General features: G+C 36.0%; 1 protein-coding gene across 2 annotated transcripts in view; it reads left to right on the top strand.

Annotated features, from left to right (window-relative positions):
• ITGA8 (integrin subunit alpha 8) overlaps nucleotides 1-24,186 on the top strand; it is a 152,076-nt gene that overhangs the window by 102,860 nt on the left and 25,030 nt on the right. For both annotated transcript variants that reach the window (XM_026716137.2, XM_087917705.1), the window contains 2 exons: nucleotides 8,480-8,593; nucleotides 23,267-23,368. In XM_026716137.2, coding sequence (XP_026571922.1) covers nucleotides 8,480-8,593; nucleotides 23,267-23,368 — 216 coding nt within the window. The remainder of the gene's footprint in view (nucleotides 1-8,479; nucleotides 8,594-23,266; nucleotides 23,369-24,186) is intronic.

Raw genomic sequence — 24,186 nt, 5'->3', positions numbered from 1 at the left:
CTTTTTATTTTATTGATTCTTTCTATTTTAATTCAAATCTATATTTGGATTTATTTTATTATATATTTTATGCATTTTGAAACACTGGCATTGGTTGGTTTTTTTTTTTTAAAGACCTGCAAATTCTATTTATTTATTTATTTGTTTGTTTGTTTGTTTTATTTATTTATATTGCCACCTATTCGCCTATGGTGATTCGAGGCAGCTTACAGAATGTAAAACCATATTTAAAATTAAAAAGGATCAAATAAATTAATAAAGTACAATAGAACAAAATCTGGAAAAAAATAAGTAAAAAATCACCAACTTCCACCTCCAGCCCCAACAATAACTGATCACAAGAGCCATTTGATTGACTCCATCCCACTCTGGGTTCTCCAGGCCCGCTGGCAGAACCAGGTCTTCAGTGCCTTCTGGAAGAGTATTAGAGAGAGGGCCATTCTAATCTCTAAAGGAATGATGTTTCATAGAGAGGGAGACACCATGGAGAAGGCCCTTCTTCTGGGTCCCACCAGGTGTATCTCCCTCAGGGATGGGACCTGCAGCATTCCCTTCCTCCTCACTTTAATGGGTCAACATTCCCTCAGATAACCTGGTGCCAAGCCATGAAGGGCTTTAAAGCTGACAACCAGCACCTTGAATTGCACCTGGAAGCAAATCGGCAACCAGTGCAGTTCCCACAGGAGAGATGAAACATGTGTACACCGGAGTCTGCACAAAATCATGTGGGCCACTGTATTTTGCATCAACTGGAGCTTCCGGATGTTCTTCAAGGGCAGCCCAATGTAGGGTGTGTTGCAATAATCAAGACAGGAAGTGTTAGAGTTTGAGTAGGGACTGTTGGTCCAGGAAAGAACATAACTGATGCACAACCCGCAGTTGCACAAAGGGCCTCCTGACTATGACCACCACCTGCACTTTAAGCAGGAGTCATGAGTCCAGGAAAACCCCTAGATTACACACAGGGTCTGTTTGGGGTAGTACCACCCCATCCAAGACTAAAGATGGCAATTCTCCCTGAGCCAGCAAACCCCAAATCCAGGGCCACTCGGTCTTGCAAGGGTTTAGTTTGCTCCCCATCCAGCCCCTAACAGTCTCCAGGCACTGAGAGGGAGGACACAGCAACACTTAACAATTACCAATTAACAGGTAATTCTCATTCTTCATTTCTTTTCCTGATTATCAAGGCTAAGCAAATATAAATTCTAAATTCTGAGAAGGCTATCTATGAAACAATTATTACTAATTCATAGACAGTCTATTCAACCATAGTGCTTCAAGGGGTTGTTATTTTTTTGATAATAACTAACATATAAACTACCAACACAAATTGAACAAATGGCTCTCTCAGTTGTTAACATTTGTATATAAATAACGTGGGGAAGAAGGATCTGCAATGTTGTAGTAAAAATAACAGTGTAGGTTTTCCAATAGTTTGATTCAAGTGGATGGGATTTAGACAGGTAGCATCTCACAATCTAGATTTTTCTCAACTTCTATTTTAAATACAAGCTGGAGGGGAAGGGGAAAACAGGTTATGATTTATCATCTGTGTCACTATTTACACATCTTAGCACTAAGAGACCATCCCCATGTATATTTATAGTGTGGTTCCACCACATAATCTTGCACAAGGAATGTTCCACATGCATTTACAGCAAACAAAGATTACATCAAATCCCACCAGTGCATGGTTAGAATTTTTAGCTGCTTGTTGTGAGCAACAAGTCTTGCTTTAGCATAGTAAACATGTTTGGCTCATTTTCTTCCTTTTTAAAATTTCTGAACAGTATGTCAAACTATTTTTCAAACTTCCTCTTTTAAAAACAAGTGGCTCACTCTTTGGAAAGTGCATCCTATTCAAAAAATGGGGGAAAGTCCAAACTATCCTGTGAGTCTAGAAAAGTCCAGGTAATCCTCAACTTCAAACCATTTCTTTAGCAACTGTTCAAAGTTACAATGGCACTTTAAAAAGTTGCTTATGATCAGTTCTCACACTTACAACTATGGCAGATCCTCATGGTCAAAAAGAACAAAATTTGAGTGCTTGACAACTGGAGGTATTTAAACAATCATTTGGAACTTTTGAACAAGTTAATGGTGGAGGCCAGATTCATTTAACAACACAATTCATTTAATAACTGCAGTGATTTACTTAACAATTGTGGAAAAAAAGTTTATAAAATGGGGTCTGAATCAATTAACAACTGCCTTGCTTAGCAATGGAAATGTTGAGTCCAATTGTGGCCGTAAGTCAAAAAATACCTGTAAAATGAAGAGGGGTTTTTGAATCCTGACTTGTAGGTCTGTTCAATTGCTACAAAGTTCACAACAAAATAGTCTTTCAATCTAAGTTTTATCCATCTGTTTTTTGTTTTATTTTCGAAGTATCTGACTTAGCCTTTAATTATGAAGCTCTTTTTTTGATCTGGTACAACTGTGAATAGAAAGACATGTCTTCATTGCTCCTACATTACAGAGAATAAACACTTTGGCTAGATTAAAGAGTGATTAAATAAGAAAAGCTAAACAAATACTTCCTCTAAAATATTGCCTTTCAGTAAGTTCTGTATAATCAGTTTCCTGTTGAGGAAGTGGACTGGAGTTTAACAAAAAAAAGAAAACACAATCATTCATTCAGTTTTAATGAAGAAACATTTACTGTGATATTCTATAATTTTGGGTACAAATTTAACTTTGCATTTACATAATATAACATAATATAACATTATGTTTATAAGAGCATATTTTATTTTACATAAATCCATCTTATATAGTTATGTATCAGGCAACTTGGGGTTTTGGACGCAGAAGGCTTATAATTTAATATTTGTTGTGTTGTACAATTGGCATCCACACATATATGCACATAGGTAGAGATTACTCCTTCTTGACTATTTGTAACATCATCCAATTGACTATCATTTGTTCTAATTAACGCAATGATTACTTACACTACTAATGATTTCTCCTGAAATGCTAGAAGCATACTTAGCAAATGCCAATGCTCTTTAAACTATATCTCACAAAATGCTTGTATTCCCTGAACAGCACTATGCTTTCAACATATTGTAATAAAAAGTGGATTTTCAGTACTCATTACATCCAAAATCAAATGGCAAAAGGAACTGAATGTTATACTGACAGTTTCAACAAATAATATTTTAGATATTGATGGCATGATATGCAAGCTCATGTATCCCATTAATAATGTTTTAAATGTAAGGGGAAAAGAATGTTGTTAGAATGTTATGAAGAATTACTAAATATCAACATAGGTACTACTTCTTTATGCAGCTTACTGAAAAATATGAAATTGACTTTTAACGCCAAAGCTAAGAATTTCATTCAGAAATATAGATTTTTAATTGACAATTTTCTAATAAAACAGTCTTTTTCTTAAAGAGGTCTAAGCTATTTTTTTTTTATCTTTTCCAGCATCTTTATTTATTTTACTTATTTATTTTTATTTGTCAATTGCTTACAAGGTAATAGGTATAAGTAAAAACATAGTTATGAATACATGGTAAGATATAGATATACATACATACATACATACATACATACATACATACATATACACATATACACATATATGTATGAATATATGTAGGTCTAGGTGTGTTCGGGTCTTTTCCCATGTAAGAGTATCTTGGCGATGTTTTGGTGAGGTCCCACCATCCTCAGGTTGGTGCTTTCGGCTTCGTGCCAGTGCAAGCAGTGTGTGATCGGAGCTGCTGTCTCTCTATAAATACTGATCTCTTTTCCATTAGCCTCCTGTGTAGGAAAAGAGATCAAAACACAAATGACCCAGGAGATTACAACACAGGACCCAGGAGACCACAACAAAAGAACTCGCAAGCCCAGCACACAACCAATTACCCAAGCTGTTAAAACAGGAGGGGCTAATGAAAAAAAGATCACTACAAAACAAATGACCCAGAAGAATACAGCAAATATCTCCAGGACAAAACTCACAAGGCCATCACACAGCCCATTATACCAACATCAACTCCATCAACCAATCAAGAGGCAGCAGCCCAGCCAACCAGCCTAGCACACCAGCCCCCACCACCAGTATTTATAGAGAGACGGCAGCTCCGATCACATACTGCTTGCACTGGCACGAAGCCGAAAGCACCAGCCTGAGGATGGCGCGTGGCACCTCGCCGAAACATCATCAAGATACTCTTAATCTTACACGGGAAAAGACCCAAACACACCTAGACCTACATACCTGTACCCGTGAAAATCTATGAAAACACACACACACTCACACACACACACACACACATATATATACACACACACACACACACACACATATATATAAAAGAAACAATAAGATAGGGATGGTAGGCACATTGGTGCGCTTATGCACACCCCCTACAGACCTCTTAGGAAAGGGGTGAGGTCAATAGTAGACAGTCTAAGGTTAAAGTTTTTGGGGTTTGGGGAAGAAACCACAGAGTCAGGTAGAGTATTCCAAACATTGACCACTCTGTTGCTGAAGTCGTATTTCCTGCAATCTAGTTTGGTGCAATTATCCTTAAGTTTGTATCTATTGTTTGCTCTTGTGTTGTTATGGTAGAAGCTGAAGTATTCATTGACAGGTAGGACATTGCAATGTATTATTTTATATACTATACTAGATCAGACCGAAGGCGGCATAGTTCTAGGTTTTCTAGGTCTAGAATTTCGAGTCTGGTGGCATAAGGTATTCTGCAACGAGTAGAGGAGTGGAGAACTCTTCTTGTGAAATATTTCTGGACTTTCTCAACTGTGTTAATATTAGATACATAATGTGGGTTCCAGACTGATGAGCTGTATTCGAGTATTGGTCTGGCAAATGTTTTGTATGTTCTAGTTATTTGTGTAATATTATCAGAGAAAAACCTACGTAAGATTAGGTTAACAACTCTTAATACCTTTTTGGCTATGTAGTTACAGTGGGCTCTAGCACTTAGGTCATTTGAGATAAGTACTCCAAGATCCTTGACAGAGTTTGGATCACCAACAAGGTCTTGACTATTCAGCCTGTATTTTATTTTCTGAGTTTTTTTGCCAATATGTAGGACAGAGCATTTATTTGTTGAGATTTGAAGTTGCCATTTGTTTGACCATTCTGACAGATAGTCAAGGTCTTTTTGAAGGGTAGCAGTATTTTCTGTGGTGTTGAATAGCTTCACATCATCAGCAGTTGCTCTTGATATGATCACAGAGGTCATTTATGTACAGTATGAAAAAAGCTGGTCCTAGAACACTACCTTGGGGGACACCACTGTTGACAGGTGCTGAATTTGATAGGACGCTCCCAATTTTGACCATTTGTTGTCTGTTTGACAGGAATGCTTCTATCCAGTTATGCAGGTGTCCAGAAATACCATAAGATTTTAGTTTTAGGAGTCGTTTGTCCTGTACCACTGAATCAAGGGCTTTACAGAAGTCTATGTAGATTGCGTCTATTGCTTTGCCCTGATTGAGTTGTGTAGTCCATATGTTTTTTTAAGAGTTGCAGATTACATGATTCTGAAACCAAATTGTTTATTAGAGAGTAGGTTGTTTGTTTCTAAGTGGTGGAGGATGGTGGATTGGTTAATAATTGATTCCATGATTTTACCGGTGACGCAGCATAAAGAGATTGGTCTTAATTTTCAACTAGGCTGGGGTCTTCCTTTTTGAAGATGGGGATGGCCATGGCCTGTGACCATAGTTTTGGCAAGGAGCTGGTCCTGAAAGATTTTTCAAAGATTATGCTTAGCGTTTCGGCTATGGCAGTGGATAGCTTTTTAAGAAGTAGGCACATCTTCCGTCCGGTCCAATAGATAGCGATGGTTTTAGATTGCACAATGCTTTTTCAACATTGTCTTCTGTAAAATCGATATGTATTAGATCATTGTAGTTGTCTGTCGTTCAACTAGAAATGGTGGTTCAGCTAGGAAATACTGGGCATGATCCATTGTTGTTTACAAATACTGAGCCAAAGAATGTGTTAAAGTGGTTGGCTTTAATAGTGTCGTCATTGCAGTCTTTACCATTAGGTCCTTTCAGGGGTTGGATGGACCTTGAGTCTTTTAATTTGTTGTTTACAAAATTGTAGAAAGTGCAGGTGGAATTGGTGCATAGAAGGTTTTCTTTTTGTTTAATGTGATAATTGGTGCATTCAGTCTTTATCTGGTGGCATAATTTTTTGTATTGCCTTTTGAAGTTGGCAACGTGGCCAGATTTGTTTTTTCGCCAAAGTGATTTCTTTCTGAATTGAAGCTTCCTTATTGTTTGGGGTAATTTGTTTTTTCTGGTTTTAGGAGTTGTTAATGGTGCATATAGTTTGATGACTCTTTTGACTTCAAGTAAAAATATGTTGTAATGGTCTTCTACAGTATTGCATTCAGAGAATAGAGATTGCCAATCAAGGGATGAGAAATCATTGTTTATAAGATCATAGTTGCCTTTTTTTGAAGTTATAATTGGGGATTCCGTCGTTGTGATGATTTTTATGTGGACGTATGTTGAGACAAAAGTCAATCATATTGCAGTAACTGTTGGAAAAAGGTTGTTTAATTTGTATTCCATAAATTGAATTAAAACTATTGCAGAAGATGAGATCAAGGCAGTTGTTAATTCTAGTGTTGTTGGTTACTAGTTGTTCTAGTCCCAGATTTGTTACTGCATTGTGGAAGGTTGCATGTGTGGGTTCAGTTGTACATTCATTAAGGGTCCAGTTAATATGAGGTAGATTGAAGTCACCAAGAAAGATAAAAGCGTGTGGGCAGAACGCTGCCCATGTTAGTAGCGTATTTAGCTTGTGTGCATGTTCGATGTTATAATCAGGTGCTCTGTAACATAGTAAAAACCGAAATGTGATATTTAAGGACAGTTCACAGATGATAGTCTCAGGAATAGCAAGCTCCTGGGTAACTTGGATGTTTTTTAGATGTAAGGACTTTTTATAGAAGATAGCAACACCACCTCCTCTAAGGCTTTCACGATCTGATCGGTAAACATGATAGTCTCTTACTGTGGTAATGGAGTCAGGAAGAGATATGTTGAGCCATGTTTCACAAACAAACATAATGTAAAATTTAGCTGTATTTAGTAAGAGGAGAAATCCAGGTATTTTATTTACAAGGCTTCTTGCATCAAGTAGCTTGCATTTAAAGCCAGTTGTGGTTGGAATAGAGGTAATTAGTGGCATGCATGCTAGTTTTGAGTAATGTTGGATTGGATGGGGTGGGGTTGGATGTGGTCTTGTGGGTTGTGTGACTTTCTTTTGATGCAATCAGCTTGGTAGTCAATGTATAGATCCTTTTCTCCATTGTCTAGACAGTTTTTGAGTTCTGCACAGAGTTCACAGGAGTGGATTCTTTGCAGTATGGATAAGTCTGGTCTTGAGCGAAGTTTTTTGTGGTTGGGATTGGTTTTTGCAATGGCATTTATTGTATGAATGAATATGCGTTTGCTGGACTCATTTTTGCATACAACTCTACAAAATCTTGGGGCCACGGAGCTGTCATTGTATTTGTACCGATGGCCATCTCTGGTTATTTCAATGAAATCTTCAGGAGAGATGTTTGTTGTATTTGAGTTGCTTATGATATCACGAACTTTGGTGATGTCATCTGATTCGTTGGTGTCTTCGAGACCAAATAAGATGGCATTTGGACATTTCTGTTCACATTCCATGGTGTCCCTGATGAGTAAGGAGATATCACCTGTGGAATTTTTTGAAGGGGTAGTAATTGTAGCTGTGGTTTGGTGGTTATTTTTGGTTGTAGTTGTGATTGTAGTTGAGGTAGTGGTTGTGGTTGTTGTGGGATTTGATTTTGAGCTGATAGATACTCACTTATCAGTGCTGTGTTTTTTTTTCAAGAGAAATTAGGCTTGCTTGTATAGTTGTTTCAAAATGTGTTGCTAAGCATTCTTCTATTGAGTGAACGAGTGATTCTATGCTTTCAACTCTGTCATGTAGGATACTCAGTTTGTTTAGCTTAGGAGAATATGATGGACATAAATAAGAGAATGTATCTGAATTTTTAACCATATAGGCTAGGCTTTTGTTTGCGTTTAAGCAGGCAGAGTGGGCTAGATTATTGCATAGGTGGCATTTGATGTAAATTTCGCTTTCATTGATGGTTTCAAGACATTTGAAACATGTGCAGGATTCTGGGAGGTTATTGGTAGAGATATTTTTCTTTTGTTTTGGTTTGGAGTTTTTGGCTGGCATGGTCAATGGCAATAGTACAGTAATCAATTACAATAGCTAGTTAATGTGATAGGTAGACAGCTGCTTAATGAATTTTCCTTTTTTTAAACTTAGCATTTTTGTCCTTACTAACTTACTTACTAAAAGTTTTTTACTAACTTTTAAAAATAAAAGCTGAACATGTTGGCATTCTAGATTCTGATGGAATTCTGATAGAATTTGACTCTGTCAATATCTTCAATAAATAATTAATATATCTTTTTACTTTGTGTACAGAACTGCACAAATGTGGAATGTTTAATGATCACCTGTTCAGTGGGGCTCTTGGAAAAAGGGAAAAGTGCTGCATTGAAAATCCGATCTCGTTTATGGGCTTCAACATTTCTACAGGTAAGGAAATGAAAGCTAAATAACAATAGCATTTAGACTTATATACCGCTTCACAATGCTTTACAGCCTTCCCTAAGGAGTTTACAGAGTCAGTCTATTGCCCCCAGAAATATTTATCTTCATTTTACCAACCATGGAAGGATGGAAGGCTGAGTCTACCTTGACCCTAACTGCAAGCTATCCTGTGCGTAGAAAAAAAATCTGTAAATGACAAGTGCAAGCATACGTGCTTGTTGCTTGTCATGGATACCAACAATTCCATTTTACTCCAGTTCATGCATCAACTAAGAACCATTTTTATTTCTAAATAATCAAATATAAATTTCATTAAATATGAAATAGATCTTTTTCTTTTTCTAATATTTGCAATGTACCATTTTTAAACTTGTCTTGTAATAAAACATACAATGTATGAAGCTATTCTTAAAACAAAGAAGAGCGAGATCTGATTTCCCAGATCTTCAGCTTCCACTTCCACTTAATGACTAGATGATTGCATGAATTTCAAATTCAGGGTAAACTGCACAAAACTCAATTGCAGGAAATACAACTTCAGCAACAGAGTGGTCAATACCTAGAATACTCTACTTGAGTCTGTGGTTTCTTCCACTAAACTCAAACACTTTAACCTCAGACTGTCTACTGTTGACCTCATCCCATTCCTAAGAGATCTGTAAGGGGCGTGCATAAGTGCACCAATGTGCCTACTGTCCCTGTCTTAATGTTCCCTTTTATTCATATCTTTTTCATGTATTAATAATCATGTTTATACTTATATATATTATCAAATGCACGCTTGACAAAATAAATAAAAATAAAATAAATCTATTATATTATTCTACAGAATTGACTTAAGCAATCTTTCTCTGCCAAATTACCCATAGATCACACTACAAAGTATTGTAAATGTTTAGGAGAAAAAAATAGGAAACTCGTCTCACTAAGAATTCTATTCTGTAGCTCAATGTAATATATTACAAAATAATGGAACAGTAATTGCTTTCAGATATGAAAGTATAATCTTGATTTAATCCATTATCATTAACTTTTATGAATAAAGAATGCATTTTTCATTTCAATGAATTTTATACTTATATTGATTTTGGTTCATTTATTCAATGATTGCCTAACTTTTCACAGTATTAAAATAACACTTGCTGACTGTTCAATCTTGCAGCTAATTGTAATATGTCATATTAAAGCCTAACATTTTATCACAAACTGAAGCTATATGAAGTGAGATGATTAAACAAGCTTGAATAAACAAGGAGCTTAAGGTCTCCCTCAAAGCCAACAAAGATAATGAAGCCTGTTGAATCAAAGCCAAGAAGAATAAGGAAGAATTTGGCTGGATTTCAAAACTTGAATGTAAACAGAAACATATGTTAAATTTTGCCATTGATATAGTTGAATCTTCAAATCATCAGTTGTGTAATTCATACAAAGAAAAATTATCCTTATTTCATTATTAATTGTGTTTGTAGAATGATTTCTGTTTATTTTAAATATTAAATACAGTGCACAGCCACTGAAGAGGCAATCTGTATAGTATAGAATAAGCGATGGGGAGCAATAAGCTCCAAAGTCTCAATATGCCCACAATTTCTCTCTGGGGGCCTGCCAAGCTCTTTCTCCACCCACATTTTATGAGAAAAAATGTGTCAGAAGCATGGTACCAGTCTTATATTATAACAACAATAGATTATGTAGAGTTTCAATTTAAAAAGAGAAAAATGATAGTATTTGGAAACAGATTATAGCCTAAAATTCCCAGATAGCATGTAGCCTTGAAAGCTTTAGATGTGACAAATAGATTTTGAAGATTGCCACAGAATTTTACTTTTGATGTTATAGAAAGAAAGGTTACTAAATATTTATCTTATAAATATATTCACTGTAATAACTTGGTTTAATATTTTTATTGAAATGAAATGAAATGAAAATTATTTTTTGTCTTGGGTCTTCTTAATAGGAGTACCCTTCACCAATACCATTCACTGGATGCATGCAATCCTTGGCCTAAAAAATATATGTGTCCCACTCACTACCTTATCCATGATAAGATTATCCATGATACTGCTATTCCTGTGTAAAAAGATTCCCCCCCCCCCCAGTTTAGCAAGCCAAGCACAATGGAGCTTAATTGTATGGAATTAATGGCAAACCTACTCTCACAGATTAGATGATCACTCAGATTTGAAGGGAAATCTGAATTCCCCTCAATAGAATTGATCAGTGAAAGTGGATAAACAATTACTTTCTTTACTTTCTCCTCCTTCCCATCTTCTCTCAGGAATCCCACCTGTAGGCCAGATGCCCTTTATTTTGTCCCTATATGCCTTGCTTAGCTTATATACCTTTGGGAGGGAGTTATTGATTTCTGCTGTTGTGCTTCGTTGAGACCAAAGCAGGCACCATAATCCATCAGTGGTCCCATTGAGAACTCATTTAACTACTTAGGTGGGCTGATAGGTGATGTGCTTTCCAAATTACCTCTGCCTGATAGGATAGTATGCAAACAGATTCTGTACTCAGCATGTTTTGGAACTGCTTAGCTATTTGAAATCCAGGTATCCATATGTTTTATATTTGCTGAAACTAAAACTCATTTTTAGTATCATAATAGATGTGAATATGTTTAACATTTGGAAAGGTGCTAGTACTCCAGAGAATGTTAAAAAATATCATTGCAATTCGACATTTGTGGATCTTCCTAAAACCCTTCATCTTGAGAGCATAGATATAAAATTATAATTCTTAATAGAAGAAAATATTCTTCACTTTTTTCCTAACAGCGTTTTAGCCCCTACCAAAGGTAAAGATAGATAAGGAAAACCTGGCCCCACACTACTGATATCTGATGTGAATGCCTTTAAAATGTACCGCAACGTATATTTGAATGAGCCATTTTGTTCTAGTGGTTACAGCACCAGTTTAGAAAGCAGGAAACTGTGAGTTCTAGTCTCACCTTAGCCATGAAAGTCAGTTGGGTAATCTTGAGTCACTCTCTCTCAGCCCAATTCAATCTCACAGGGTTATTATTGTGGGAAAAAGAAGGAGGAATAACTCACTGCCTTGAGTTATTTATAAAATAATAAAGGTGGGATACAAATAAATAAAAAAAAACAAATGAACACCTGAATTAGGATACTGAATAGCATAAGAGTATTATTTTCATTGAATGTTTACATATCTTAGTACAGTGAGAAATTGTGTCCCTTTAAATATATCTATAAGAACATAAGATTCAGAGATAAAGGCCATGATGTGGTAGGTGGGAATAAGTCTCAGATCCAAGCTCCCTTGAACAAACTGAAAATAATTTCTTGAAAAAAATACCTTAAATCTATATTGGAAAATTGTCCCAATATTTAGCACATAGGATCTACCAATTCTTCAGTATATTTTGAACAGTCCACTGTTTCTACTGTTCCATCATAATTGAATGTTTAAGCACTAGAAGCTTAAATCTGGCCACACTCAAGAGAATTATATCATATGAATATGTAAGAATGGAAAATATAAGGTGTCTAGTTCCAAAAGAGAGGTGGAGATTTCAGTTGCAGGTTGTTGCTGGTTGAGAATAGTGTATGAATAGCTTTCTACCACAGATAAATTGCTTTGCACATTGAAATGATACATTGTACAATGTTTTCCCAAATCAATTTCCTCCATCTTCAGTTTATATTAAGTGATAAAAATTGCATTCCTGGAGGTTATGAAGCAATTATGAGGATTCAATGTCCCAAGTCACAGTTTAAATTTTTAAAATAAGTTTAACAGGTGACAATCTCCAGGAAATGTACTGCAGTAGGTGACAGAATCAAAACTGAAAAAGTGGTGTCCACTAGATAAGGAACTGGTTAAATGGAAGAAAAGGAAGAATAACATGATTATTGTAATATCAAAAAGTAGACCTTTAAGTTGAAAGAAAGTTACAAATAACAGTTGTAACTGTTTTTTATTTATATTTTGATTCCCATCACTGACCAGTGTAAGATCTATTTTATTTTTATTAACATCTGTAAAATACATGTGGGAGTTCATTGATGGCATTTACAGATAACTATATCTGGGAGAAGCAGTTTTATTACTACAGGAAGCCATCAAGAAATTATAAAAGAGTGAACTTGCTGATCCCATGACCTCAGATAAAGAAAGTGGAATGCAGTGAAAAATGCAAACTGTTGTGGTCGTATACCAGGGGATTAATGAAAACATGTTTTCCATCTTTGTGGATTCAGTAGCTGGAAATAATTTTAAAAGATTGGGAAAGAAAATAACATTAAAACATCACATGGTTTCATGTATCATAGTGGAAATTGATATTTTATCTTAAGAACTCATTTTCCAGACGACTTTAATATAGGAGGATTTTACATTTCATGTAAAATTGACTCTTTCTCTCTCTCTTTCCCTTCCTCCCTCCCTTTCCTTCCCACTCTCCCCATTTCCCTCTCCTTTTCTCTCTCTCTCCCTCCCTCCCCCCCTCACATACTTTGTGTGTGACTTTGTGTGTGTGTTTGTGTCAATAATAGCAGACATTGACAATAATAAAGTGGAAACCAAAGCTGTTTATAACAGTCCTGACAAAAAGTATTATCTGAATTATTGAGATCACCTAGAAGGAAAAGGAATTTGAAATCAAACCAAACTCTTTCTGTTCTATGATTATAAGAATAAAATCAATAAGAGTTGTTCAGATTTCTTGGCAGGCGTGCAACACTGAAGGCTAAACTAGTTTGGATAGCCTAAACAGTGTAATAGTAGTATAGTTTCTGTTTTGAAACATGAAAAGCTGCTTTAGAAGGAAGGACATTTTGAATCAGAAGAGATCAAGGAAGAGATCCTTGACTCTTCCTCACATAATGTTTCTCTTGATCAAAGTATTTATTCAAATCAAATAGTTTTCCTCTTTTAATTGGAATAAGGTTAGCTGTGTTTGTTTAATTCTGGTAACACATTTTATTCATGTCTATGCAACTTATGCTGGATTTTCAAATTAGCTGTATTTGATTCATATAAAAATCAGCACAAAATTATCTTATGATATAAGTCTGGTAAAATCTCTTGTTTTAAATTTGATATAAAGCACAGCCTAGCATTTACATTTTGAAGATAAAAATCTTATCAGTGACTATGATTTCGAATTTTAAATGGTTCTGCTCCATACTATACTATTTTCATTCAGACTACTTCTTAATCCTTCTCCTCTTTCCCTTCCATCATCTTGGCTGCAATTGCCCTTTAGTATAATCCTTTGCAAATTATGGAAAATTTCTGTCCTGCTAAACTGTGTACATCCTTTTGAGAGAAAAAATGGTCTTTATGAGTAATTTCCAGGCTTTCCCTTTCAGCTGAATTCTAGGTTAATATTACTAATGATTTTAGTTGATAGGTTTAAGCCAAGTTTATTATTTTTGGATTCAGATTCAAAGTAATCTTTGAATAAGCCGTGAATCAGGAAAGTTGATCATGTATCTCTTTTATAACAGACTGGTCTATGTTCGAAGTGCTCTGAAAAAATGGTCCTTTCCTGTATTTGGATAGATCTTGCTCAAGTAAAATTTAAAAATTAAGAAGAGGAAAAGAAAATCTCCTATTCTCCATTTTTTAAATTGTTGCTGTACATATAAATTAGCATGTATGTACTGATTTGATGATGCCCAACTGGCCACTCTATTGTCAGTGATAGGCACCAAAAATGTAAATAAAAAGCAACCGCATGGTATGAAGAGAATTTTTCAATCCTCTGTTAGCTGCTCTGGATATCTGGAAAGCTTCTCTGTGTTTTTTTTTTAAATGCCTGGTGTTAATAATGCCAACATCTGTATTCAAGAAGAGAGTTTGGTCAGCTGATTTTGTCCCCCAAGAAAAAAGCTAGAAACTCATCACTTGAGCTTTTGAATGAGTATCTGTTTGCATATGCTCCACCCACCGGGGCAAAGGTCAGGGTCTAGCCTACTCATAAATCCTCTTGCTGATGAGAGATAAAATAACTAAAGGAGGCCTGCTCAAAACAGCAACTGCAAAGGGAAAAAGTATAGCTGCAAGTATGGGGGAGCATGCTGACACTGCAGGAAATTCCAAGGAATATAAATATTTATCACTAGTAAGATAAAAATTGTGGCCTCGTTGAATATATATCAAAAAGAGACCCAAAATTTGTCCTGTAGTAGAGAATCAATGTGATCTTCCTTAGGTGTACATCAGGAATTCCTCAATACATGTTTCCTTAAAATACCAGTACTACATATTGGCAAAAAAATAAAGTATTGGCAAAATATATCTTAAGAAGAATAGAAATATCTTTAACTTATTTTTCTCTTAAATTGTTTGAATTTCCAAGTAGATTTCTATATGTTTTTTGCAATTTTAATCACAACTTTGCAACTTTTATGATTTGATTTAGATTAGATTGCTAAGATAATTAAGATCTTTTAACAATTATTCTGGGCTTCTGTAAATATAGGCAGCAAATTAAAAATGAGATCCATACCCTCACTTGAAAATTCTCTTCAGGTCACATCTATGTTTCAAAATAATAATACTGTGGAACAGTAGTTTACATCAATGGACAAAAGGGGGAAAATTAAAAATGCTGACAGGATTAGAACAGCACTTCCCAAAAAGGCAACACAACTCCTAGAAGGGTAATTCTGAAGTTCAACAGGAAAGTTAAGGGGCATTAGGGTTCTGTAAAAAAAACATGTGGGCGATCTTTCCCAGAGTTTACAGTCTCTTCCTTCGTAACTGGGTAAGTCAGAACTTATAAAGAATTTGATTATGATTATAGTGATTGTAAAAATTATAAGACATTACTAAAATGCTGAGAAAGTGAGAAGTTTTGAATAAAATGAGGGAATTTAACAAACAGAAGTGTAAAATTCTGGAGAAAAATAAAAGGCCTAGGTAGTGGGTGGAGAAGATATGATTTGTCAAGAAGATATATCAGATTTGAAGAACACAAGTTAAATACGATCCCGTTGTAAAAAGCAAATGCTATTTTGGGGCACATAACAGATAACAGATAATCAGAGTTGGATAGGTCATCTAGTCCAACCCCCTGCCCATGCAGGAGACCCTACACCATTTCTGATAGATGGAAGTCGATTCTCTTCTTGAAAGTCTCAAGTAATGGAGCTCCCACAACTTCCGAGGGCAAGCTGTTCCATTGGTTGATTGTTTTCACTGTCAGAAAGTTTCTCCTTACTTCCAGGTTAAATCTCTCCTTGTTCAGTTTCCATCCATTATTCCTTGTCTGGCCTTCAGGTGCTTTAGACAATAGTTTGACCCCTTCCTCTCTGTGGCAGACTGCTATCAAGTCTCTCCTAGTCCTTCTCTTCACTACACTAGCCATGCCCAGTTCCTGTAATCGTTCTTTATATGTTTTAGTTTCCAGTCCCCTAATCATCCTGGTTGCTCTTCTCTGTACTTTTTCTAGTCTGAATATCTTTTTTATAGTGCAGTGACCAAAACTGGATGCAGTAGTCTAGGTGTGGTCTTACTAAGGCTTTATAAAGTGGTATTAGTACCTCATTTGATCTTGGTTGTATCCCTCTGTTAATGCAACTTAGGATTGCATTAGCTTTTTTGGCTGCTGCTGCACACTGCTGGCTCATATTTAGTTGGATGTCCACTAAGATTGCAAGATCCCTCTCACAGTTATTGCTATTAAGCCTGGTTTCACCCAGTCTAGGATTAAATATAAAAATCCTATAAAATTTAAAAAGCAAAATTGCCATAATTTTTAAAATGATACATACATAAAGAGGTAAGTACACATACGAATATTTGTATTAGGATAAAAAGGCTTAAAATATACATTTGTTTTTATCTGAACTTAATATAGGAAATGGTTTGAAGAAATTAAAATTGGAAAAATGGCCTATATATAAATAGAGCAACTCAAATTTAATACAAATGTACTCATAATGTGGATAACTCTAGTGCTAAATTCATTGTAAATGACTTGTATCATAACATCTAGACAATAGCTGAGTAATCAGGGCCACACATGATTTATGTTTAGCTTAAGTACTGGGGAAAAAATTCAAAAGAGCTTGGTACATTGATGACTCTTCCTTCCCTAGTAAATACAGTGCTAGCTTTTTGTGTATTATCTTTGATCTTTGTATCTTCTATCTGAATGAACTTAATGAACCAAGAGATGGTCAGCAAGAGAAGCATAAAAAGTTGTAAGACATTAGAAATTATGTAAAACATCCTTTAATGAAATAAAAAAAATTCTTTTTTTCTTTAACACAATTAACTAGAGAAATAACATTTAAAAATGTATACAAAATGCTTTAAAAAAGCATAATGTGCTTGTAATGACTGCTATGCATGTTACCAAGTAAAGTATCTTTTGCAATCTGATGCCTTCCAGATGTATTTACTATCATTGCCATCATTTACAAATGTTACAGCCAGTAGGGTAAGCTAATTATTCCAGATTTTGGGGGGGTGGAGGGGGTGGAGGCGACTGCTAGATATCAAAAAAGGTGTCTGTGTATCTGTTCTGAAATACTATGCTGAAGACTCCAGTTCTATATAACCTGAGATATGATCTAAAATTGTAGCTCATAATTAGATACTTCAGAACAAACCTATGATATTAATACTGATGCTGTTTTAAAGCAATCATGAATAAACTGAGAAGGATCTACAGCAGGGGTATCAAACTCATGTCATCACGGCAGCTTTGTGGCTTTTTTCCGCTTCGCTAAACTGGGAGTGGGCGTGGCCAGCATGTGATGCATCTGGCCCATGGGCCATAAGTTTAACAGCCCTGATCTACAATCTGATCTACTGAATTCTTAAAAACAACCATCTGATAATACATGATCTAAATATTATATTCCCACTTAAAAAACTGTAGTTTGAACAATCAAGTTACACTTTATACGTATTTGAAAAGAAAGATTTGGTCTGTGAGAAGGGAAAAACAATTACAAACCAAACTGGCTGGCAATTCTACTGATAACAGGTAACAGATAATCAGAGTTGGAAGAGACCTTGTAGGTCATTTGTCCAACCCAAGCGGGAGACCCTACACCATTTCTGACAAATGGCAGTCCAATCTCTTCTTGAAGGTGATGGCACTCCCACAACTTCCCACTTCAAGTGATGGCACTCCCACAACTTCCAAGGGCAAGCTGTTCTACTGGTTGATTGTTCTCACTGTCAGAAAGTTTCTCCTTACTTCCAGATTGAATCTCTCCTTGTTAGTTTCCATTCACTATCCCTTATCTGGCCTACAGGTGCTTTAGAAAATAGCTTCACCCCTTCCTCTCTGTGGCAGCTCCTCAAATATTGGAAAACTGCTATCATGTCTCCCCTGGTCCTTCTCTTTACTAGAACAGTTCCTGCAGCTGTTCTTCATATGTTTTAGTCTCCAGTCCCCTAATCATCCTGGTTGCTCTTCTCTGTACCTTTTCTAGAGTCTCAACATCTTTTTTATAATGTGGTGAACAAAACTGGATGCAGTGTTCTAGGTGTGGTCTTACTTAGGTTTTATAGACTGGTATTAGTACTTCACTTGATCTCAATTGTATCCCTCTGTTAATGCAACTAAGGATTGCATTAGCTTTTTTGGCTGCTGTTGCACACTAAAGCTCATATTTAGCTGGTTGTCCACTAAGATTCCAAGATCCCTCTCATAATTACTGCTAATGAGCCTGGTTTCACCCAGTCTATATGTGTGTATTTTTGGTTTTTCTTGCCTAAGTGTAGGACTTTACTTTTCTCTACATTGAATTTCATGTTGTTAAATATGGCCCAGTGTTCTAGTCTGTCAAGATCCATCTGGATTTTGAGCCTATCTTCTTGGGTGTTAGCTATTCCTGCCAGCTTAGTATCATGTGCAAATTTGGTAAGTTCCCCTTCTATTTCCTCATCTAAGTTGTTAATGAAGATATTGAAGAGTACTGCGCCTAAGACAGAGCCTTGTGGCATCCCACTGCTTACTTCCCTCCATGTAGACTTAGACCCATTAAGGACTACTCGTTGAGTACAGTTTGCCAGCCAGTTGCAAATCCATCTGGTGGTGGTGCTATATATCCCACTGTTCTCCAGCTTATCAAAAAGTAGGTTGTGGTCTATTTTGTCAAATGCCTTGCTGAAATCTAAATATATTATGTCCACAGTATTTCGCTGATCTATTAATTGAGTCACTATGTTGAAGAATGAAATAAGATTGGTTTGGCATGAGCTGTTCTAAACAAACCGTGCTGACTGCTAGTTATTACTTTACTTGTTTCTAGATGTTGGCAGATCTGTTTTTTAATTATCTTTTCCAGTATCTTCCTGGGTATTGATGTTAGGCTGACTGTAGTTTCTTGGATCTGTTCTTTTTTTCCTTTTTTGAAGATGGGAACCACATCAGCTCTTTTCCAGTCCTCTGGTAGTTCCCTGCTGCTCCAGGTTTTTTTGAAAGATATGGTGTAGTGGTTCCAACGGTGGGATTCTACCAGTTCGCACCTATTCGCTAGAACCGGTTGTTAACATTCTAAGCAGTTCAGAGAACCGGGTGTTAGAAGAAATTATTTGCCTAATCTTGTAAGGAAGGCAGGAAGGAAACATTCTGGTGTTGCTTACAGAAACTGCCTCTCCGTTAACCCTTATTACATTTGTGGCAGGATTAGACTTCCTGTCTCAGGAATGTCTCTGGAGTTTTTTTCCCCTCCTTTGCTGGTACTTTGCTTGTGTGGAGTGACAATTCAAAGTTACAATGGCACTGAAAAAAGTGGCTTATGAGCATTTTTCACACTTATGACTGTTGCAGCATCCCCACAGTCATGAGAGGCCAGGCAAGGAGACGTGTGCCTTGATGTGAGTGATATTGAATTGGCCACACCCAGCCAATAACATGACCACCAAGCCACATCCACCCAGTCACATGACCACCAAGCCATGCCACCAACTAAGACACGCCCACAGAACCGGTTGTTAAAAAATTTGAATCCCAGCCCTGAGTGGTTCTAAGATTACCTCTGCCAGTTCCTTTAAAACTCTGGAATGTAATCCATCAGGCCCCAAAGATTTGTGTTCATCAAGATCAGACAGGTGTTCTCCTACTTTTTTTTGTTGTTGTTGCTTATTTTAATTTTTATTTCTGGTCTGTCTGTTACAGTTATGTTTTTGGTGGGTTGAGCTATAGTTTGTTTTTGTGTGAAGACCGATACAAAGAATGAGTTAAGCAGCTCTGCTTTCTCTCTGTTGCCTGTTTCTTCCTTGCCATCTTCTCTATTTAGTGAATCAACTGTTTCCTTGATTTTTTTTTGTTATTTATATGTTGGAAGAAACTTTTTTTATTATCTTTTACTTTTTTGCAAGTCTTTGTTCGTTCTGAGCCTTTGCTTTCCTGACTTGGTCTTTGCAGTTTCTGGCTATCTGCTGATATTCTGTTTTAGTTGTATGTCCTTCTTTCCATTTTTTGTACTTGTCCTTTTTTTTCTTTCAATTTGCCAGAGAGATCTTTTTGCAGCCATGCTGGTTTCTTCTTGGATTTCTTGTTTTGTTGGATTTCTCAGTGGTATTGTGCTGGTCTGGGCTTCTATGATCATACTTTTCAAGATTCTTGAGTTGTTTTTCCCTTTAGGATTTTCATCCATGGAATCTTTCCCAAGTCTCTCTGAATTTATTAAAATCAGCTCTTTTAAAATCTAAGACACTGTTGTCATTATGTTCTATTGCTTGTGTTTGTGTTATATTGAATTCTAGTATGACATGGTCACTCTCACCCAAGGTTCCTGCAGTTTCAATTCCCTCTATCACTTCTCTGTTTGTAAGAATTAAATCCAGTATGGCTGTCCCTCTAGTTCCATCCTCTACCTTTTAGGCAACAAAGTTTCAGCTAGGTTGGTTAGGAACCTATTTGATTTTTCACTTGGTGCAGAATTAGTTTTCCAATTGATATCAGAATAATTGAAGTCCCCCATTGCTATTGTAGTGTGTTTCCTGCATATGTTTGTTAGTTGGTTGGCAAAAAGTTCATCTATTTTGTTCTGCTTGTTAGGGTGGCTTATAATATACATCTATGGCCATGTCATTCTTTTTTTCTTTTGTATTAACCTATATGCATTCTAGGAGGTTTTTATCTTTGGTTTCATGCATTTCTGTAACAATATAGTGGTCCTTTACATACAGTCTTCTTTTATGGGGTCTGGTTTTTTTTTTGAACAGTTTGTATCCTTCTACCAATATGTTCCAATTATGGATTTCATCCCACGAAGTTTCTGTTATCACAATTATATCATATCTACCTTCATGTATTCATAGTTCGAGTTCACCCTGTTTGTTCCCCAGAATTTGTGCATTTGTATATTGGCACTTGAGATTTTTATGTCTGATGCTCTGTTTTTGTCTAAATAACCTGTGTTGTGCCTGCCTGTCCCTACTTTCTTTCCACCTGTTTGATTAATGCACATGGTATGGCACTCACTATTAAATGCTTGGTTTTGCTTGACAGCAAGGTTGGTAATCTTACCTGCACAAACAATTATGTTACATGCACTGGTAACCCTATTAATTTTAGATTGCTGGGGACAGAAATGTTCTGTATTAATTAACTCTCTGTTCCCACCATTCAGTTTAAATGTTTATCCAGAAAATATGTGAATTTAATACCAAGTAACTCAGTCCCTTTCTTTGACGGATGCAAACCATCTCTTTTGTACAGTTTTTCATTGGACCAGCTGCAGACATCATGACTAATAAAACCGAAGCCTTCCCTTTTATACCACTCCTTTAGCCACACATTAAACTCTGCTACACGTTAGCCTTTCCCTTTTTGTTCCTTGTATAGTGGTAGAACTTCTGAAAAGATAAGCCTACAGCCTATATTTCTAAGTTCATACCCCAAGCTCTGGAAGTCTTTCTACACATAAAGTACATCCTTTTAGGACAGATCATTTGTACCAAGATGTATAATAGCATCAACATTACAGTCCTTACTAGCATTCTTGACTATCTTTAAGAGTATGCCTCTTGTCTCTGCTGGCAGTAGTACCTGGCAGATACCTGACCTCTTTCAAAACCTCTGTATCCTTTCCTAAATTTACATCCCTTACCATTGAATCACCTATCAGAAGGTGATTTCTCTTTTTGGATACCTTGCTTTTCTTGTGTGACTGATGTACCTGATTCATACCTTCCCCTTTCCAAAGTAAGTTCTTCTTCTCGGACCATGATCCCCTGCTTATTTGACTTATCATTATCACAACTACCTTGACCTGTCACTTTAGTGTCCCTATTAAGGTCAGCAAGGGCACTGTATTTGTTATGCTGGGACACAGCAAAAGTGTTGTGTTTACAGTCTCACCCTGCCAGATCCCACGGTTGTCCATACTGCCCTTTTCCTGCAGGATATTTGTGGTAAAAGGGCTGATAGGGAGGCAGTTCAATAGACTGGTATTGCTAGATTGAGCACCTAATTTCTGCTTGGAAAGCACAGATTAGAGACTCTAGATAGGTAATCTGTCCATGTAGACTAGTAATTTGTTTACAAAGAGGACAGTATCCAAATTTGAAAAGAGTACTGCGAAAGACACCTGCAAAACAAGTGTTACACTGAACTAAGCCGGTCATTTTAAGAGAGTTAACAGAATTCACATTAACAGAAGCAGAGTCTAAATCATAGAAAGTAACTGGTCCACTCATTCTGCCCTGGTTAGATCCTCTTAGTGTCGTTCTATATATCCAGTTTTGTGTACCAGTGCAATAGGTCAGAGGAGGGCTATCAGAGGATGTGGGACTTATGGTAAAAATATGTGTTGTTCAGCTTTCCACATATTAGAGAAGAAAGGGTTCCCAAATAAACCTTTTCTCTATACTAATTGATGGGAGAATACAAAGCCACACATGAAGAACATGGAAAGGGCCACGATGTAAAAACTCAAGGTTCATGTTCTCTGCTCCATTGTTGTGAGGTCTAGAATGCTGTAATGTAGGGAACACCTCAGATAAATGTTTAAGACATTTGAATTATTTCTTTAACATGAGAATTTTCTTCATAAGGATATATCAAGAACTCTTCCTGATTAAGCTAATAGATTGTTTCAGGAATGAGAAAACAAATATGTTTTATATAATTTGGCCTCGAAATTATTAATTGTATCCATCCTGGCCATTGGGAAGATATTGTCCAAAACATTTGATAAGCAATAGCCCCATGCTAGTCCAGCATTTTGTTCACATAGGATCTAAGCAAAGAAGCTCACTGGCTTCAAATTGAGACAACAGTGGTGGGGGGTTAACTGTCCTTTAGGAACTGATAATTAAACTATCCAACTGAGCCTCAAAGGTTTCAAAGGCTTTTTTTTAACCAAAAATAGCCGTAAATATATTTACTTTTTTCTAAACTATCTAAATTTGTGTATCTCTTATGAGGATGGAATGAATTCTTTAATTGAATATATGCTAAATAACAACATCTTATCAATCCTGATTCTTTCTGTAACTGATAACTTTTAATTCTATTATTGTGAAAGAGAGAGAAAAACATTTTTCTATTATCTTTATAGATTTATATATTTTTATCTTGCTTTCTCTCTGCTTTCTTGTTCATCTCTTTTCTAAGTCTCTGTCTGCCATTATAGGAGGGATTATGAATCAATTTTTTTTATTAGCCTAAAAAACTAATCAAAACTTTTTCTGTGTCATATTTTTCAGAGAAAAAATTACCGCTATGCTCTTTCCATCAGTGTGTCATTTGAAGTAAAGAAGATGCCATATAAAGTTCAGCCAGCAAAACTTCCTGAAGGAAGCATAGCTGTGAGTAGCACTGAAAATAAATATAGAACATTAATGTCCGTTGTTTGGATAATTTTGATTATTGTAAAAGAATATATTTATAGACAGGAGTTCCAAGATAAGAGTTTCCTGTGTTTTCTATGCAGATCCATTCTTTGAAAGTTTTTTAAAAGATAGTCATCTGAGTTTTCAAATAATCCTTATGTTGGTTAGGTTTCTATTTTAATAGTTTTTAGTGGTATATAATGGCTGAAAATTTAATCCCAGTATATCAGGCATAGATATGCTTCTGGTACATTAAATTTTTGGAAAGGGCAATAGTCATAGGAATGAGATAGTAGTGCTACATCATGAACAAGACCGTGTTACACATATGCTGCAATACATTTGTTTGTTTTTTTAGAAATTCACATTTATAAAATCACCTAATTTCTCAACAACATAGTGGTTGAAAATATATTGTTGAGTATTATCAACTGATGGTAGCTGACACAATGGCATCAGATGACCTGACCCAGAAGATTCATGTAGATATTAAATAGGAGGGGTATAGTGCCAAGCCCTCAGGCATTTTACGTGTTAGAGACTTTGGACTCTTCCCATTAACTTTGATTGAATTCACATGTAGAAAGGAAAGGAAGATTATAAGGATTTTTAAGCAAGAATCATCATATCTCTATACTCACATAGTCTGTTATTAATCATATCATGAGAGATCAAGGAGAATAAGGACAGTAGCATCACCCTAATCCTTGTAACTCTGAATATCAGAGCAATGTAATTAATGTCATCTCATCTATTCTTAATAGTAATCTGTTTGTTTTGAGGATAACTATGGG

The sequence above is a fragment of the Pseudonaja textilis genome, chromosome Z (assembly GCF_049901715.1).
Source record: "Pseudonaja textilis isolate UNSWEBS1 chromosome Z, rPseTex1.2, whole genome shotgun sequence".
NCBI classification, from domain to species: Eukaryota; Metazoa; Chordata; class Lepidosauria; order Squamata; family Elapidae; genus Pseudonaja; species Pseudonaja textilis.
This window is presented reverse-complemented; position numbering and strand designations above follow the sequence as displayed.